General features: G+C 49.0%; 1 protein-coding gene across 3 annotated transcripts in view; it reads right to left on the bottom strand.

Annotated features, from left to right (window-relative positions):
• Positions 1-18848, bottom strand: part of MTUS2 (microtubule associated scaffold protein 2) — a 555967-nt gene that overhangs the window by 22723 nt on the left and 514396 nt on the right. For all 3 annotated transcript variants that reach the window (XM_045797034.2, XM_045797033.2, XM_045797032.2), the window contains one exon: positions 1603-1817. In XM_045797034.2, coding sequence (XP_045652990.2) covers positions 1603-1817 — 215 coding nt within the window. The remainder of the gene's footprint in view (positions 1-1602; positions 1818-18848) is intronic.

The following is an 18848-nucleotide window of genomic DNA, read 5'->3' on the forward strand; positions in this document are numbered from 1 at the left end:
AAGCTGGTCTCTGCATGCATTTGAGATGTACCGAGGGGCCAGGAAATCACGAAGGCTATGGACAGCAGCAGGTGCAAGTGTCCATTCATGGGAGCTCTGCTCTGAGAGCTTAGGAGGCAAGATGCGGGGGCTCAGGTTCTAATCTTAGCAGCAGCAGGTAACTCTAGCTGCCAGCTATTCTGTTTCCTGGTCTCGAGGTCTAATGGACCTCAAGCGGGCAGGTGTGTCTGGTTTCCACAGGCCTCTAGAAAAGGAGAATGCTAACCTGAGAAGCCGAATAAAGGGCTGTCCAGCGGGAGATTTTCATTTACAACAACGGTACTTATTATTACTCTGAAATGACTCTTGTGCCTCCTGAGTTCACAAGCCTCTGGGGACTGCCGTCCAGCATATTTATTTGGAAGCCGACCGAGGAGAGCAGCCCGAATACTCATGATAATGAAGGGCCACTCAGCGCGCTCCTGAGACTTAAAGAGCGCTCTTCACAAATGCCCGTTTACTTTAGGGATGTCGCAAGCAGACGCCGTGAAATAACACACCTGCTAGAAGGCCGGCATTAGGGCATCAGGGCCTTGGGGGCTTGGGAAGACGAGGGGAGACAGGAGCTGAGCTAGCTCTCACAGAAGCACAGGGAGACCCCCAGCGGACCTGGGGTCTCACTGCACGAACCCCAGTCCTGGAGGGGCAGCCGGCTTGTGGGGGCGGCGCGACCCTGGGAATCCTCCCCAGTTGCTCCAGGGCACTGTCCTCTCTACGAAGACTGCCGGGCTGAGGTTAACCAGAGGAGTCCATTCCTTCATTTAGTAGATGCGAGCCGAGGGCCGGCTGGGTCCGGCGCCAGACATCGGCCACTGGTAGACCTGGAGGACAACTGGAACCTCATGCTGGACGGCACGGACCCTGGGGCCAGACTGGGTTCCACCCCGGCTTTTCCATGCCCCACCCTGTGAGTTCTGGCAGGTTATTTAACCTCTGGGTCTCGGTCTTCTCACCCGTAAGATGGGGGCGATGTCAGTACCCCCCTCACAGGGCTGTTGCGAGGTTTAGAGAGTCTGTAGAGAGTTAAGAGCAGTCCCCGGTGCCTCACAAGTGCTAGGTGCCTTTGCTTGTGATGATCACTGCCCTCCGTGGCATATACAGATGACAAACAGCAGACCCCAGTAAGATTTACAGTTCGTTCAACAGCAATAAGCGACTAGAGTAGGGAGGGGACGGGAAGAGTGTGTGTGTGACAGGGGAAGGGTTGTACGTTTGGATAAAAAAAAATGCCTCACTGAGAAATGACTTTGGAGAAAAGTCTGGATAAGAGGGAAAGAGGGAGCTATGGAACGTCTAGAGGGAGAGCATTCCAGGCAGAAGGCATAGATAATGCAAAAGCTCCCAGGTGGGAGCGTGCCTGGGAAGAAGGGAGAGGGAGGGAGACCAGGGTGGCTGGAGGGGAGGAAGAGAGGGGACAGTATGAAGAAATGAAGTCGGAGAGCGAACTTCGCAGAAGCTCACCTGCAGAGCAGGACTTCCGGCAACAGCGGCAGCGCCGGCTCCCCTCCCCCTCCCAGCGGCGTGTCCCGGCAGCAGAGGCAGAGCCCTGAGCGGCACACTGACCTGCTCCTCGTGCTGACTCCGGATCTGCAGCAGCTGGGCGTGCTGCTCCTCCTGCAGGCGCACCACCTCCGCCTCAAACTGCAGCTGCAGCCTCTCCTCCAGCTCCTGCAGCTCCGCCTGCTGCTGCCAGCCCAGCTTGCGCACCTCCTCCTCAAACCGCCTCTCCAGCTCCTCCTTCTCCTTCTGCAGTTTCTCACACTTGGCTGTACTGAAGGCTGGCGGGAAGGGGGAGAAAGACACCTTTTAAAAAAAATCGGTTACAAGGCACCAAAAGCATCGAACCCGAGTGCCTATAATACCCACCGGCAGATCACCAAGGTTAACGTAATAAGCAGGGCAAGAGTCTCACTCTCGCTTCTGTAGAGCTTGGCAGCTTGCAAAGCGTTTTGCCTTTTACTGCATTTGATCCTTACAACAGACCCTGGGTGTCGAGGTTGAACCTGAGCCCCAGGGAGCTCCGGTGACTTGCCCGAGGTCCTCCAGTGTGCAGAGAAAGAGCTGTGAGGGCAAATTTGGGCTTTCTGACCGCAAGCCCTGTTTTCCTGCACTAGAGCAGGGCTTCTCTGAGCGTCCACGGACCACAGCCATCAAATATTGGGCATTTGTTAAAAAGACACGCTCCTAGGCGCACCCTAAGTGGGTTAGAGCCCCTGGGGCAGGGACGCAGGATGTACTTTTTACAAGGTCCACCGTGACTCTTATGCCCATCGAGGTTTGGGGCCTGGGTGCACCAGGAAGCTGGAGAGAGGATGGGGGAGGTGGGGACCGAGGGGATGGAGGACACATAGAACTGAAGGCTGTTCCCTCCGGGGCTGAAATGGCAGGTGGGACTATCTCAGAGAAAGTGCAGGGGCAACGTAGCTTCACTAACAACCATTCTTCTCCTCCAGAAGGACTAACCGCTCAATACCCTTTTGCACAGGCATGCTGCCCCGCACAGCCCTGGTGTGTTTCCTGTGCTGCCGGCAGGGGATGGGGACAGTGCCACAGCCTGCTGTCCCCACGGCTGCTCTGCTTGGGCTGCAGCTGGGAGTGATGGCTTCCATGTTAAAGATCCTGCCTGGACTGCAAACCACTTCCAAGAAGGAGAAAAACACCTTGACGATCTACTATGCTTAGGTCAAATGGAGTTGCTTATAGCCAGCACATGCGCACAGTAAGGTGCACGCACACACCACGTACTTTCCACAAATGCCCTCCGCTCTGCGCTACAAGCTGGGGGAACACGGTCGTGTACTTTATAATTGAGCGAGCAGGTGTAAGCACTGGTTAAGTGGGATCTACATCTTAGCAGGGGGCTGGGTGTGAGCAGAAATACATACCCAAAGTATATTGGAACTTGGAAGTACAGGACAAATTATCGTACAAATGATATTTTCCCCCTGAACCGTTTGAGAATAAGATGCTGACCTGTTGTCCCACTAACCCTGAATTCCTTAGTGTACATTCCCTGCAGACAAGGACACTCTCCTACATAACACTATATAATCATTAAAATCAGGACATCAGCACTGACCCAATGGTGCCATCTGATGCTCAGACCCATTTAAACGTCACCAACTGTCCCCGTAATATCCTTTGAGAAAGGATCCAGTTCTGAATCACAAGTTGCATTTAGCTGTATGGTCTCCTCCCTCTCCTTGTCTGGGGCAGTCCTTGGTGTGTTCTTGATTTTCGGGATCGTGACACTTTTAAAGACGAAAGGCCATTATTTTACAGAATGTCTCTCGATTTGGTTTGTCTGATGCTTCCTCATTACTAGATTCAGGTCACACATGTGTGGTAGAAATACAACAGAAGTGGCACTGCGTTCTCATTTGAATATTAATCAATAAAAATGAAATGTATGTAGTGAGTCAGGAAGGTGATGCTTGTTACTGATTGTTGCACGGTTATACGGGAAGCGATGTGCAGTGTAGAGGAGGCCGTAGCACGAATGGTCCATCTAGAGCGTCACATATGCCAGGAATGCCCCTGAATATTGTTGTCACCTCTGCTGCGAGGAAATCTTGTGGGTGAGGTTTACCTAAGGGGCGGATTGCAGGGCGTGCTGACAAATACTAGCGTGAATAACAGACTCAGTCCGAGGCTTTCTGGAGCCTGGTGCTGAGGTCGTGGTGGGAAAGGTTGAGGCTTCTCCCTTACGCCTGATCACTGGAGGCTACACTCCCTATAAAAAGGATCCGACAGTAACTAACAGCCAAATGGGCTCAGGTCTGGAAGGAGCACTGGGAAAATGCTTGCTCCTGGATATTCTGGCTCGTTGGCTTCAGCCTAGCTCTGGCTCTTCCCAAAGACCCTCCAGCCAGGGAAAGATATTAGGGGTCTCACCAGGGACTTTAGCTGGTGATAAAAGCTATCAGGATCCATAGACCAGGTTAAGAGGTGTATATATAAAGATAGGTTTATCCTGGGGTGACTGGATTTCATTTTATTTTTTAATTAAAAAATTTTAAATTATTTAAATTAAATTTAATTTAAGAATATTAAAAATTTTTTAAATTAAAAAAATTTTTTAATTAAAAAATATTTTATTTATCTGAGAGAGAGAGAGAGAGAGCAAGAGAGCATGAGTGGGGGGACAGAGGGAGAGGGAGAAGCAGGCTCCCTGCTGAGCAAGGAGCCCAATCCAGGACTCAACCCCAGGACCCTAGGGTCATGACCTGAGCCAAAGGCAGATGCTTAACTGACCAAGCCACCCAGGTGCCCCTGGGGGTGACTGGATTTTAATAGCACTGAACAAAGACCATGGAATGTCCATTTAAAAAATAGTGGTTGATGGATTGAGACAAAGTCAAATTGAGGCAAATAGAAGGGCGCCTGGGTGGCTCCGTTGGTTCAGCGTTCAGCTCTTTATTTCAGTCTGGGTCATGAGCTCAGGATTGGGAGACTGAGCCCCACATCATGCTCTGTGCTCAGCCCGGAGTCTGCTTGAATTTCTCTCCCTCTGCCCTTCCCCCAGCTTGTGCGTGCTCTCTCTCTAAAATAAATAAATAAGTCTTTTTAAAAAAATGGAGCCAAATAGAGGAGCAGTAATTGTACCTACACTGGGGGAAGGACGGCAGTCAGCCTAGAGAAGAACATGGGCACCACCAGGTGATGCCCGGGGATACAGGTAATGAGCCCCAGGGCGGGTTTCTGGGTGCTCAAGGCTTCCTTGGAGGATGCTCTTGTTTCTGTAATTTGGGTGGACTAACTTCATAATGGTCTTTGCCCCATGTAGCCTGCACCAGAGGATGGGGACAAAGCAGTGACAGTGTTTGCTTTTATTTAAAGTAGGTCTACAAGGGGGCGCCTGGGTAGCGCAGTCGTTAAAGCGTCTGCCTTCGGCTCAGGGCGTGATCCCGGCGTTCTGGGATCGAGTCCCACATCGGGCTCCTCCACTGGGAGCCTGCTTCTTCCTCTCACTCTGCCTGCTGTGTTCCCTCTCTCGCTGGCTGTCTCTCTGTCACATAAATAAATAAAATCTTTAAAAAAAAAAAAACGTTAAAGTAGGTCTACAAAGTGGTGCACAGCAGGTGACATGAATGGCCAAAGGATCATGGCAGTCAGCACCATTCCTGATTCAGTACATGCAAACCGAAGAAAGAAACAATTTTCATCTATAAGGCTGATAAAGATGAAATATTCTGATAACACAGGGAGGGTCTGAGGAAAGTAGCACCCAATGGACCGTGCATGGGAATATGATGGAAAAGCCACTGTGGAGGGCAAGGATATCTTTCAACATTTACATGCGAGGGATGGGAGCATATGGGGGTGACAGCGAAAGCATGGGTTTTTTGGGGGGGTGATGAAAATGTTCTGAACAGCTTGTGGTGACAGTTGCACAACTCTGGATATACTAAAAACCGCTGAATTGTACACTTTCGTGGCGAACTATAAGGTACGTGAATTCTATCTCAATAAAGTTTTTAAAAAATGGGAAAAAATTTAAAAAATAACATGACAGGGAAAATACCTCAGAGGATAAATGTGGATGTTTTTATAGAAGGAAAGGTCATATTCTGATTTGAAAACTCCGTATAACAGGGATGAGGATATATGCTGGCAAAATGAAACAGAAATGCAAATCCCACCACTACGTGTCTTTCACACGCAGGAGCACACACACACACACTGATAATATGCGGAATATGACAGAACTGAACCATTCTTACTGCCTCTTAACTAGAGATCGATCGAGCATATAAAACTCAAATGAAAATAATAAAACATGCTAATCACGTATTTTGGTTTTGATAAGTGCCATTTTGTATGGGGAAAAATTATTTATTATGTAGTCCTATCAGTGTTGTTAATTCCAGAAAATCAAGGCAGTAAGTTGACTCTACAGGTTGTGTAGCTGGAAGGAAACAGACAAAAAGGTAAAGAAACAAATGCAAACAGATCAGTTACGCTGGAGAAAGAAATGACACAATGCATGCCTTTGAAGCCCACAATTTTGCAAGTGCACAAGCGAAGTGAATCTCGGGTGATTACTGCAGCAGGATTTGCCTTAGGGAAGTACTGCGGGCTAGTTATAGAAATGATAAATCCGATATACACATAGGACAAATCCTTTATACCAAGCAATACAGGGAAACAGTAAAAAATAAGGTAAATCTTTTTTGTGCCATCATGGAATGATACCTGTAACATATCATTAAATGAAAAAAAAAGGCAAGATGCAGAAACAGTGTGATGGTGTAAATCTGTTTGTGATGAAATGTATCCGTATTTCCACTTCTCTTCCCTGGGAGGTGATGTTTAATTATAGGACTCACTGCCCAGTGAACACCTGCAACAATATGCATTTAATGAAAAAAACCTGTTATTTGTTTACATGTTTTAAAAGTTAAAAAATATTTAAAAAATTACTATCATAATTGGGATGCCTGCATGGCTCAGTTGGTTAAGCATCTGCCTTCGACTCAGGTCTTGATCCCAGGGTCCTGGGATCGAGTCCCACATCAGGCTCCTTGCCCGGCGGGGAGCCTGCTTCTCCCTCTACCTGCCGCTCCCCCTGTTTGTGCACTCTCTCTCTCTCTCCCCACCTGACAAATAAATAAATAAAATCTTTTTAAAAATTACTATCATAGGGGCGCCTGGGTAGCGCAGTCGTTAAGCGTCTGCCTTCGGCTCAGGGCGTGGTCCCAGCGTTCCGGGATCAAGTCCCACATCGGGCTCCTCCGCTGGGAGCCTGCTTCTTCCTCTCCCATTCCCCCTGCTTGTGTTCCCTCTCTCGCTGGCTGTCTCTCTGTCACATAAATAAATAAAATCTTTAATAAAAAAATTACTATCATAATTAAGACAACAGGGTTTGAAAAGGTTATGGTATCCAGTGGTCAGAATTAACAAGACTCTTCTATCTTACTTGCTATTTTATTCATATTAGTAGCAGGATGATTCACGGGCCCAGCAATCTATCTGGGGGGCTCAGAGACGATTGGTTTTCATTCCAGAGCTGTCCCTGAACTGCACTGCTGCCTTAAATAAATCATGAGCTGTGAAAGCCTCAGTTTTGCTGCCCATAAAGTGGCAAAATAATCATTTTTTTCACGTACAGCTCCAATCTCCAAATTCCCAGTTGCTCTTAGGTACAAGAGAGGTGATACTTCTAGACTTCCCACACTGCCATGTTGCAAGCCCTGCTCCTGCAGAAGATACTGGATAGGAAGAGCAGCTGGGGCCCCAAAGAGGACAGCTCCAAGAATGGAGTCCCTAAAGAAATAAATATCCTCTTTCTTCTGGCAAGTCTTCAAAAATATACCTATTGGGGCACTTTGCAGACAGAGATTAATGCAGGCTCATGCAACATCTGGAGTCTACTTTCATTCATTCTTTCTTTATTTCTATTCATGTGAAAGCATTTGGTACTTTATAGTAAGAGGCAAACACCCTAATAACAAATCCTTAGAACCAAGGAAGCTGAGACAATAATCTTGAGAATAACAGGATTTTGATTGGCTAAGAAAATAGAAAACTTGCAATGCACAAGCGTGAGTGTGAAAAGTAAAAGCAGGATTAGAATCTACTGTGCAGGGGCGCCTGGGTGGCACAGCAGTTGAGCGTCTGCCTTCGGCTCAGGGCGTGGTCCTGGCGTTATGGGATCGAGCCCCACATCAGGCTCCTCCGCAATGAGCCTGCTTCTTCCTCTCCCACTCCCTCTGCTTGTGTTCCCTCTCTCGCTGGCTGTCTCTATCTCTGTCGAATGAATAAATAAAATCTTAAAAAAAAAAATTAAAAAAAAAAAAGAATCTACTGTGCAGTTTGAAATAACTGAACGTCTAGGGGGATGTATGTAAGAATATATACCGTGGCATGGATGTGTATATATAAGCTGTAATATAATGCTACATAATACTATTACAGCTGCACTTAGCATATCCTCAGATATACATAATACAATGATACCAACCTCTCAGCTCACGAGTGTGACACATGAAGATGTAGGGATCCTTGGGACACCAGCAGAGGTCCCAGTGCTGTGGCACCATTTGTAAACAAAGTACTGTGTTAACCACAGTTCATACATCAACTGACAGGAGCAGAACTCAGGGAGTAAGATCAGTTTTCTGTACACAGCTGCCCCAAAGATCTTTTGAATAATTACAACCTTTTATTGGTTTGCCAAAGAGGTAGCAAAGACGGGTACATACAGCACTGGCTCTACAGCTCATGATAGAAGTGTAGGGAATGGGGGCGCCTGGGTGGCACAGCGGTTAAGCACCTGCCTTCGGCTCAGGGCGTGATCCCGGCGTTATGGGATCGAGCCCCACATCAGGCTCCTCCGCAATGAGCCTGCTTCTTCCTCTCCCACTCCCCCTGCTTGTGTTCCCTCTCTCTGGCTGTCTCTATCTCTGTCAAATAAATAAATAATAAATCTTTAAAAAAAAAAAGAAGTGTAGGGAATGATATTACACAGCCTTTAGCTGAAACAATTATAAAATCATCTAAATATAAAGAAATCATGCTCTATATAAATATTTGTATAGTATATGAGTATTATATAAGTATTATAATAGTGTAAGTATTAATAGTAAGTATGTTACTTACTAACATACTTAGTAAGTATATAAGAATATATAATAAGTACGTAGGTAATATAAGGATATAATAAGTATGCAAGACTAATATATCCTATGTAAGTATGTAAGTATTGTAACAGTCACTGAATTCATATGTTGACGTGTTAACCCCCAGTACCTCAGGACGTGATCACGTTTGGAGACAGGATTTTTACAGAGGCAGTGAAGTTAAAATGAGGCCATTAGGGTCGGCTCTAATCTAATCTGACTGGTGTCTTTCAAGGACACAGACGCCTATGGAAGGAAGATGATGTGACAGGGAGAAGGGACCCACCTGTAAAACCCAAGAGGAGAGAGGCCTCAGAAGAAACCGCTCTGCCAACACCTTGATCTTGCGCTGTCAGCCTCCACGACTGGGAGACAGTGGATTTCTGTTGTTTAAGCTCCCCTCAGCCTGCAGGACTCGGTAACCGCAGCTCTAGGAAACTAACGGAGTCACCATCTCACATACAGATGGGGGCGATCCCACAGTTATGGAGATGATTACGTGGTTTCTTTGGGAGGTGGGGCGTAATTAAACGGACATAACAACTTTCAAGGGAAAAAAATGAAAAATTACCCATAATCTTGCTACACAAAAAAGATGAAATTTTCACTTGTATGAGCCCTTCATGGCTGTTGCAGTGGTGTGAATTCGTAATATTCCGTCAGGAATTTTCCATGCTGAACATCTGCATGGCTCCCTTACATTCTCATGCTGATGGACAACAATTTACACGCCCTTATTGCTGGAAATTTGGTCGTCACCCATATATTATTTTGCGTTTTTCATTAGGATAAATCCCCAGGAGTGGAATTACACGGGGTTAAAGTTTACGAGCAGCTGTATGCTGTGAAGTTTTTGGATTTGGGGTTTTAACGGCACCGATTCTGTAACAAACCAGTGCCCACTAGGGGGAGCCATAATGCCTGCAAAAATGCCCTCTGGTGGCGAATGCCTCTGTCTACACTTGTCAGATCACAGCGACAGGCGGGAGGCATAGAGGGTTGGTCTGCAAACCTGCTGCCTGCGTTCTGGACACACTGTCCTTCGTCCTTCACAGCCCTACCCTCAGTTTCTCTGCAAGACCTTCCTTTTGATGAAAATGTCAAGGAGAGAGAAAAGGACGGGCTGGAAATGGAACATGAAAGGTTCAGGTGCTGAGTAGACATGAGACAGAAGGAGTCAGGGAGAGAGTCCTGGGTCTCCTGTCAGCTTTGCAGGTCCAGGCAGCATCTCCAGGACCTGGGGACAGAATGCACACCTGCGCTGTAGAAATTGCAGCTACTGTAACCCTACTGGGCGTCCAGTAAGGGCCTGACCTCCGCTTGCAGGGAGCAGGTGGAGGCTGAGAAAGGGCAACTGTGTGAGCCAAGGCCACCGTGTGAGTGGGCCAGGCCCGACAGAGCAGGTGCGGGAGCCCTGGCCGATGCCTCCCCCTTCCTCTGCCTCTCTGGTGGGGTCGTCACAGTGCAGCAGGTGGTAATATCTCAGCGGTGAGGCAAGCCCCTGGCATTGCACTTGCAGGCACTCACTGCTCTGAATTGCATCTCTTTACCTGTCTGTGTCCCACCCGGTGGGACAGGGTCATATCCATAGACAGGCCGGCAGTCAATAGACAGTAAGTGAACTTACCGAGCCCCTGCCATGTGCCACCCCCCGTCCCTGGCACAGTGTGAACAAGAAACTCTGTCATGGGGGCAAATAAACAAATGAGCAAAACTTTTAGATAGCAACACTTTGGATAGCTAAAGCTTTCAGTAACTGCGGGAAAGTAAAAGAAGGGCGACGCTAGCAAAGGACCAGGGAAAGGGCAGGTTAGGCTGAGCCGGGATGGACAAGGGGGGTCCTTCTGGGAAGACAGCATCCAGTTAGCTGTGAATGACAAGAAAGAGGCAGTGCGCAGAGAGCTGGGGGGAGGGAGTCTCATGTGGAAGGAACCACAAGTGCAAGGGTCCTGAGACCGGAATGTTTCAGGTACATAAGGAACAGAAAGACTGCCACGGAGCTCAAGGGTCCCTGACGGGGAGAGTGGGGCAACGTGAAGTTCGAGAGGCAGGCAGGGTCAGGTCTTTCGGGGCCTGTGGTCTCTGGGGAGGAGTTAGGGCTCTACTCCGGTACCGTGGGAAGCCCAGACAGTCTCAAAGTGGGGATAACAAGGACTAAGGAAGCTTTTACAAGACCCCTCTGGTGGCAGCATGGAGAACGGACTGCGGGAGGCAAGGGTGGGGGCAAGAACAACAATGAGGAGGATGCGTGTGCGTCCCGGCGGAGCTCATGGTGACGGGTGAGGAATGGATGGATGGGCACTGCGCTTGGGGAGGCAAAGCCACCTTGATGTGCTCATGGATTGGAGGAGGGAGATGGGGGCAGTCAGGGGGCATGAATCTGGCGGCAGGTCTGAGTGACGGGGGACGGTGGTGCCGTTTCAGGAGATGGGAACACAGGAGGAGGAGTCCCACTGGGGAGACACACCAGGCTTTAGCAGCAAACAAACCTTGCCTGGATTCACAGATGAGTTCTACACATCTGAGGCCCGCAGATGTATACGGGGGGATTCTCCTCTGGTCCACGGTACTCGGGAAGGGCTTTCCTGGACGTTGTTGAAAAGCACAGAACTCAGGGCCCGGAATTTTGACAAGCCACTTTAATGATGAACGATGATGTGCTGTAGGACAGTGGTTCGTGTGCCATGGTCTATTTTATGCAAGTGTTGAGGTGTTCAAAGCCTGACACCTTGGGATAGACTCCAGTTATTAAATCTCTCCCAGTGAAGCAGGGGCCGTTTGACAGACGTGCCTTTCTCCCCGCGGGGGTAGACAGGGTTTCGGGAAGAATATGCAAGATCTGGCCATGGTAAGAGAAAGAGCATTTTCCAGATGTCAGTTGTGACTGCTATGCGACAGATACAGAAAGGTGTCTTCCCAAGGTGTGTTTGAAAGCGCACGAACATCGTACTTACCTGTGGGTCAAACTTTGGGAACACAGCCCCCCCCCCGCAAATGGGATGACGATATATAAGAGACCTCAAGATTCCCAAACACACGTCAGGATGTGCCGAAGCGCTGCACTAAAGCCCACTCGTCACCACTGACACTTTCCCCCAGGACTGATAGCGAACCAGCCTTCCTGCCGCCCTGGACCCTGAAGAGCAGAGTTCCCTCACACCAGAAGATGAGGATGGCGGGGGCTGTGAGGCCAGGCAGGGGGGAGGGCGGGAGGAGCACTGGTCTCCAGATGGGGCTCGGCTCCAGGCTCTGCTGACACCTGCTGTGGGAGTTTAAGCGTCTCGCTCAACCTCTCTGGGTTTCAACATTCTCATCTATAAAATGAGGAGGTTGGGCACGGCACTGTTCTGGGCTGAACTGCGTCCCTGACTCTCCAAATCGTATGTTGAAATCCTAACCCCCAGTACACCTCGGGATGTAACTGCTTTTGGAGACAGGGACTTGAAGAGGTGATTAAGCGAAAATAAGGCCATGAGGGTGGGCCCTAATCCAGCTGGACTGCTGTCCTTCTATGAAGAGGGAGAGACCCCAGAGATGCCCATGTTCAGAGGGCAGGTGAGGACACAGGGAGAAGACATCCACCTGTAAGCCAAGGAGAGGGGCCTCAGCAGAAAGCAGCCCTGGGCCACCCTGCTCTGGACGTCCAGCTGCCAGAATCACAGGGAAAGAAATTTCTGTGGCTTACGTCCCGCAGCCTATGGTGTTTTGCTACAGCAGTCCTTGCAGACTGATTACTATGGGCACTTTGAGTGCTAAACCCCCTTCCCATCCTGGCCTTCTAGAATTCTATGGATATTGTAATGGCGACCCAGGTCATCAAGAAGAGTCTTCCCTTGAAGAAGACAGGGAAGAGTATATCGTTTTTTGTTATGACCCCTCCCCACCATGGTCCCCTAAAGAGATAAGTAAGCTTCATCTGCGGGAAAAATGTGCACAATCACTCATCCCCGTGACATGAGACATTAAGAGTGATAATCAATGCTGGGCGTCTGCATGTGTTTTCCTTATAAAGTTCTTTAACACACAATACTACCTTGCTTAATCTTCCCAGCAAATTTCAAAGCTGGGCAAAGCAGGTGTTTTTGCTCTGATTTTATAGAACAGGAAATGGAGGCTCAGAGGGGTGAAGTCCCTTGTCCAAGCTGACAACAGCTAGAAAGGGACAGCCAGGATTCGAACCATGGGAATCTCGGTAGTGCTCTTTCCAGTAATAACTGGACTGCTATTCTGCCTTATATTTCGGAAGAAGGGAGACAAAGAGATATAAGGAAAAAAGATAGAGAAACCCCAATTAGTAAGGTTCTTTCGCGGTAAGAAATACTTCGTGCCATTTTTATGTGTTAAGACAAAGGACGAGCATTTCAACAAACGGACTGATCCAGTATGTGAACATAATGAGCAATGCGTATCGGTAACCGTCTTGGTCTGCGAGGAGAAAAACACAAGGATGATTTATGGAGGCAAGGAAGGAAATGGAATTAAGAGCGTGGTTATAATCATACGTTTTGAAAAGCAAAACAATGCTGTCTACATGAGAACTAATCACATTACCGCCCATCAGGAGGAAATGGCTTGATGGGGAAATGGTTTTGCACAGAGTCGGTCCTTCCTTTCCTCCAGGTTAATTTGGGCTTGTGGAGTTTTAAAGGCATCTCCAGGGCACAAGCTCATCTAACACACTCCACAGGGACCGTCCTGACGGCCCAGCTTTGGACGGGACGGTAATGGCTTTGCGTGGCTGCACGGAGTAGTCACCACGCTCAATTTTTTTCCTCCTTGCAAAATGGCATTGAAAAGATGACCCTTTAATTTTATCTTAAATTAGTCCTTGTTACGTAAATTGTACAAGTAACGTCCTCTCCATGATGACATCCCTTTTAGAAGGAGCTTTTAATAATGTCCTGAAAAATGTTTAAACGGAGCATAAGCTGAAGTTCTGGGCTGCTATTCACCGTGGAGAACTTGCCCCACAGAGAGCTCTAGAAAACGAACTCCCAGGACCCTATCATTGAAGAAGCTCCAAGCTGTGGAGCTCGTCTCAGCCTCTCTCCATTGCTACCAAATACATCAAGTCAATTCCAAGGAACAAAATGGCCCACCTCAAATTCTTCCTCTTCTACAGCAAGTTGCTAACTTCAATCTTCTGTCCCAGAGTTTGGGTGGCCCCTGCCCCTTATTTGCTCCTACGTGGGTATGAAGATCAACTGGCTACCAGATAAGACATTTTAATGCATTTGGTGGTAGTTGGCTTAAAAATATCCATTCCTTCCTTCAGGCTGTCACATGCATGCATCACCCGGCCCTGGTATTCTGTGTTCTCCACAGGTTTTGGGAGATACCTCTCTGAGGCTTTCCCAGATATATGATTATCTTTATTTTCTGTCCAAGGCTTTCCTGACTTTAGTTTTTCACAGGAATGGAGGACTAATGTTTTAAATCTTTAGGAGCTAATTTTTTAAAAAGATGGGCATTTCTCTATTAACTCATCTCAGCCTCTCTCCATTGCTACCAAATACATCAAGTCAATTCCAAGGAACAAAATGGCCCACCTCAAATTCTTCCAACCCACGAATTTTAGGCAATCTGCAACAGCCCAAGAGCGTATTTAGGATTAACGGAAATACCTGCCTGATGCCCTGGCTAGACGCGTTGCCTTTATCAGTGGGCTCCCACACCACTTAGCACAAGGCCAGGCAGCTTTCCATAAACACGTGCTTTCTCGAACAAGCCTGAGGGATCACTTCCTGCACAGTCAGCCAGCCAAGGAGAAGGCAGCATGGGAAGCCACTCCTCTTTCAGGATCCTGGAGTGTTCTCACCTTCAGACTCCAGGTTATCCCGGTTTCTGGGTTGGTGTCTCCACCGCAGGGGCAAACCCCATTTAATTGGTAACAGTGTCCCCTGGGACGAATAGAACAGCCACCTCGCCGCATCCAAGGGAATCATGACATCCGTGGTGGCGGCTTCCTGCCAACGTGCAGACTGTTCTAATTTATACAGTCAACAAAACTGAGGGAACATTCAGAAAAATGACCTTCAACTAAAAAAATGAAGACAGCTGTACCTCACAGAGTGGAGCCAGGATGAAATACGGTTTATGTGTGTGGAGCACCCAGCACGGGGTCTGGCTGGTCAAGGCGCACCCTCGAGGGTGGTGTGCTGACGCCTTCCTGCTCAGACTGTGGTCCACTCACCTGGGGGCTAGTTAGAAATGCAGAAGCCCAGGCCCAGCCTAGATGGACCGAATCAGAACCCGCATGTGAACAAGATCCCGGGAAATTCCTATGAGAAGCGCTGTCTGAGGTCCACGGGGTACCGGAGGGCACGCAGGTGAGATGTCATCCTTAGCGGTGCCCCTCTCTGAGCACACAACTGCTAGCTAGGTGGGTAAGGAACTGGCCTCAAGACTGTTGATAAAGTAAAAATTCTCAGTGCTGAAAACCTATAAGCACATCCTTGGTCCACAGTGAGCGTTCGGTGAGGATGTGTGGCACCGAAGCAGCCGGTGTAGACCAAGACCCCTGCACCCAGCATGGAGGGTGGGGGTGGATCTGGCTTCACAAGCTGGTCAAGTAAAAGAAGGAGTGACTGATGAGCTTTAGAATATGAAGATGGAAAGAACAGCAAGTTAGAGAAAATAAAATAAAATCTAATTGAGACCAGATGATGAATCACACTGACCCCTTTTCAGTGGAGGAAATAGCGGCTGGGTGTGTCATCCCAAACAGAACCCAACAATACCATGAAAAGGTTACAATTTTAAGGGTAGCCTACCTGATCGCCAGGTATAAAGTGTACAAACAGAGACACCTGCACCTGTGGCATTTCGTAGCCTAATGCAGAAAATACCAAGACAACTGCATTGCTGGACAATGTGATATGAAGGGGGGCACTTTTATTTGGGCTTCTTGCTCTGCCTCCCTCTCCTGCTCAGAGACTGTGGAGAATCTTTGTGCATGAGAACAGTCCCTCCTACTAGAGAAAGACAGAAGATTCCTTGACGATGGAGATACGAAGGGGTTACTATCTCTGGCAATACATAAGGAGCCCGTCCAGGACCTACTATTCATGACAGGCCTCAGTGGGATGCATCTGTGTTGGGGTTAATGTGGGGCATGACATCGTCCATGATACCTGGCTCGCTAAAATGTAACAGAGGCCACTGGGGGCGAGGGAAGGTTTCGGAGAAGGAATGCCGAGGCCTGCGCGACCACTCTGCCTAGGAATGCTGCGGGGAGTTCCCTTCCCCGAAGTCTTCTTAGTCCATACATCTGTGATCTAGCAGATGTCCGCACTGTCCTCTAGAGCCATGTTTAGCAGAGCTCCTACGACAGGATCAGCACAGCGCGTCTTTCCCATAATCAGACTTCCGTTTTCTCTAAGACCCCTTGCCACACATCACGTGCTTGAGAAACAGTAATAAAGATTTACGATTATCCTGAAGCATGAATAAAGGTGACAGTAAAGAAGAGCAAAGGGTCTTTAACTCTGGGCGCTGACCCCCTTGCCTTCTCCTCTCTTTCACGGCAAAGTCTGGAGTCCTCTCTTATCTGGCGGTAGAGGGATTGCTGGTCCTCCCCGACACATCTCCTAGATGTAGGTGGTTCTTAAAGTGACTTGGAGCAAATTCAAACTCAGAGAGCACTGGGAGAGACAGGGAGTCTTAGCACACACTGGCCTGGGGATGGACGGCATGGGACTTAGCACTAGGTCGGCAGGATCCCGCCTAGGTTGGAGGAGCCATCCAGCTGGCCTCAATAAAGCTACAGGTGTCGTCAGTAGGAGACATCTGGAGATGCACATCAGATTCCACCTTGTAGCTAGTACGACAAGCTCCCTTACTTTGTCGAAGAGATTCAGTCATTCTTGTTAATCCTCTTACTGTCTTTACACAGCACTGGGTTAGAGACCTCCTTCGAGTGCTGTGGCAGAAGCATGGGCTATAGTGTCCAACAGACCTGGGCTTGAGCTCCTTCCCTGATGCTTGTGTGCAGGGGATTAACCCATTGAACCTCTGTAAAATGGGGATCACACAGAGACTACCTCTTAGGGTTAGTGTGAGGTTTAAATGGGATAATTGAGAGTAGGTGTTTAGCATTGTGCCTGGTCTCTATTAATCATCAATAAATGATTAGTGATAAATATTAGCTGCTGATTGTTTTTGAGGGGTCATGGAATCACTGCAAGATTATAAATGGGGATATTTTCCACACTTCATGAATGTTAGGCTGGGACGAAGTGTAAGAAACACACATTCCATGCATACATCTAGATAGAGCAGGCCCGTCTACTGAAGGTAGACTGCTGAAGGTAAGACTCAGCTACTCAGTGAGGGTGTAGAAGGTAAGTGCTGTCCTAGAAAACATTATTTTCACAGCGCTTGTTATTACTGCTTTGGTTTGCCGCACATTCATAAATACACATTGTTTGAGGACACAGTTATCAGAGAAGGACCTGCCGCCGCCACCCTGTGTCTCACGAGAGGCTGGGCAGTGACTGCCTGTATCAAAGCCAAAGCCCGAGACGATCACGTCCACCTTACATAATGGACCTGAGGGGGCCGAAGGCGGTCCTCAGTAGCAAGACCTGCGTGACAGTGATCTTAGAATCCCCAAGAAGAGAAATCCCCCTTTCTGTTCCTGGCTGGTTAAAACACTACATGTCTGTTTTAAAAAACAGAATCACAGAGAAGAGGGGCTTCTCATCACACGAGGTCCCAGAAGATGCAAACATTTCTTTCTCATCCAGTTTTTCCGACAAAGGTCTCGGGCCGAAAGAAAGGGAAAGCACACCTGAACAGGGAAGGCACACTGTGCGTGGCATCACAGCTAGCACGTACTGAGCCCTCGCCGCAGGCTGGAGGTTCTCTGGCGTGCTCTATGTGGACGGGTTACCGAACCTCACAAAATCTCTGCAAAGTGGGCAAGATCCCTGCCCTGTGATCCCGTTTGATAGAAGAGGAGCCTGAGCTGCAGAATCCAGTCAGTCCACACCTGTGGCAGTCTCAAGGCCATGCCGCCCCAGGATCCTGCCACCCTAAGCCAGTGGTTGCCGGACTGGAGTGGGCATCCGAATCACACGTGGGGCTTGTGATTTCGTGGGTCTGGGGGAGAGGGGGTGAGAATCCGCATCTCTAACACGTTCGCAGGTGATATATCAGACGCTGCTGGTCTAAGCACTGCCCGTTGAGAAACGCTGCCATAAGCAGACAGTGCTTTGTGTTAAACTTTGATACAGACCATCTGCAGATCTCTAAAGAATGCAGGCAATGACTCAGAGGTTGGGGTGGACCCTGAGAGTTTGCATGTCAAACATGCCACCAGCCGGTCGAGGATGCTGCTGGTCTAGGGACCACCCTTTGAGTAGCAAGGCCCCAGACCCAGTGCTCAGTGCCCAAGCCCACAGAGCGCTGCCTCCGCTGGTGTGTAGAAGACCCACAGCCTCCGCCACCTGTCTGGCCTCTACCCCGGCTAAGGAACCTGCTCACGGCTGCCACCGTGAGCCATCGGCCTTCCGAACACACACCGATCTGTTCTCTCTCACCGGGCCTGCGTGCGCAGACTTAGCTCTGAGCCTACGCCCTCCTAGCTAGTTTGAGTCTAAGGATACCGACTTTATCTCGAAGTTCCTGCCTGTGGCTTCCCGGCTTCCTCCCCTCGTAGTTGGAATCATAGAGTGACACCCTATCCCTCCCCACCATCGTGCACCCCGGACAGTATGGAGGCTGGCGCCTGCTTATAGCCTCCTCTCCACACCTATCCCCAGCCTCCCAGCACGTACCTGTCACATACCCATGAATGGCCTGTCCAGTACCATGGCCTTTGGATCTTTCCCAGAGCCAGCAGCACAGACTCCACCAGCACCCCGTGATGGTGGTCCCTGCCACGCCCTTCACCGGGCTTCGGAGTCCTGGAAATGGCTCCGACTTAGCCTTCCCCACCGCCCAACACCAATCCCTTCAAATGCTCTCAGTTCTTTGCTCCGAAGAAGCGATGTGGAGAAGTGGTCAGAAGCGTGGGCTCTGGGGTCAGACTGCCTGGGTTTGAATCCAGCCTCTGCTGTGTCTGGCTGTGTGATCTAAGGCAAGCTACCCACCTCCCTGCTAGCTTCAACTTCCTCATCCCTAAAAGGCCCTCACTGGGCATGCGGCCTTGACATCTACTTCGTTGAGAAAACTGAGCTCAACAGG

Source organism: Ursus americanus, chromosome 10 (assembly GCF_024610735.1).
Source record: "Ursus americanus isolate L20-20 chromosome 10, mUrsAme1.1.p, whole genome shotgun sequence".
NCBI classification, from domain to species: domain Eukaryota; kingdom Metazoa; phylum Chordata; class Mammalia; order Carnivora; family Ursidae; genus Ursus; species Ursus americanus.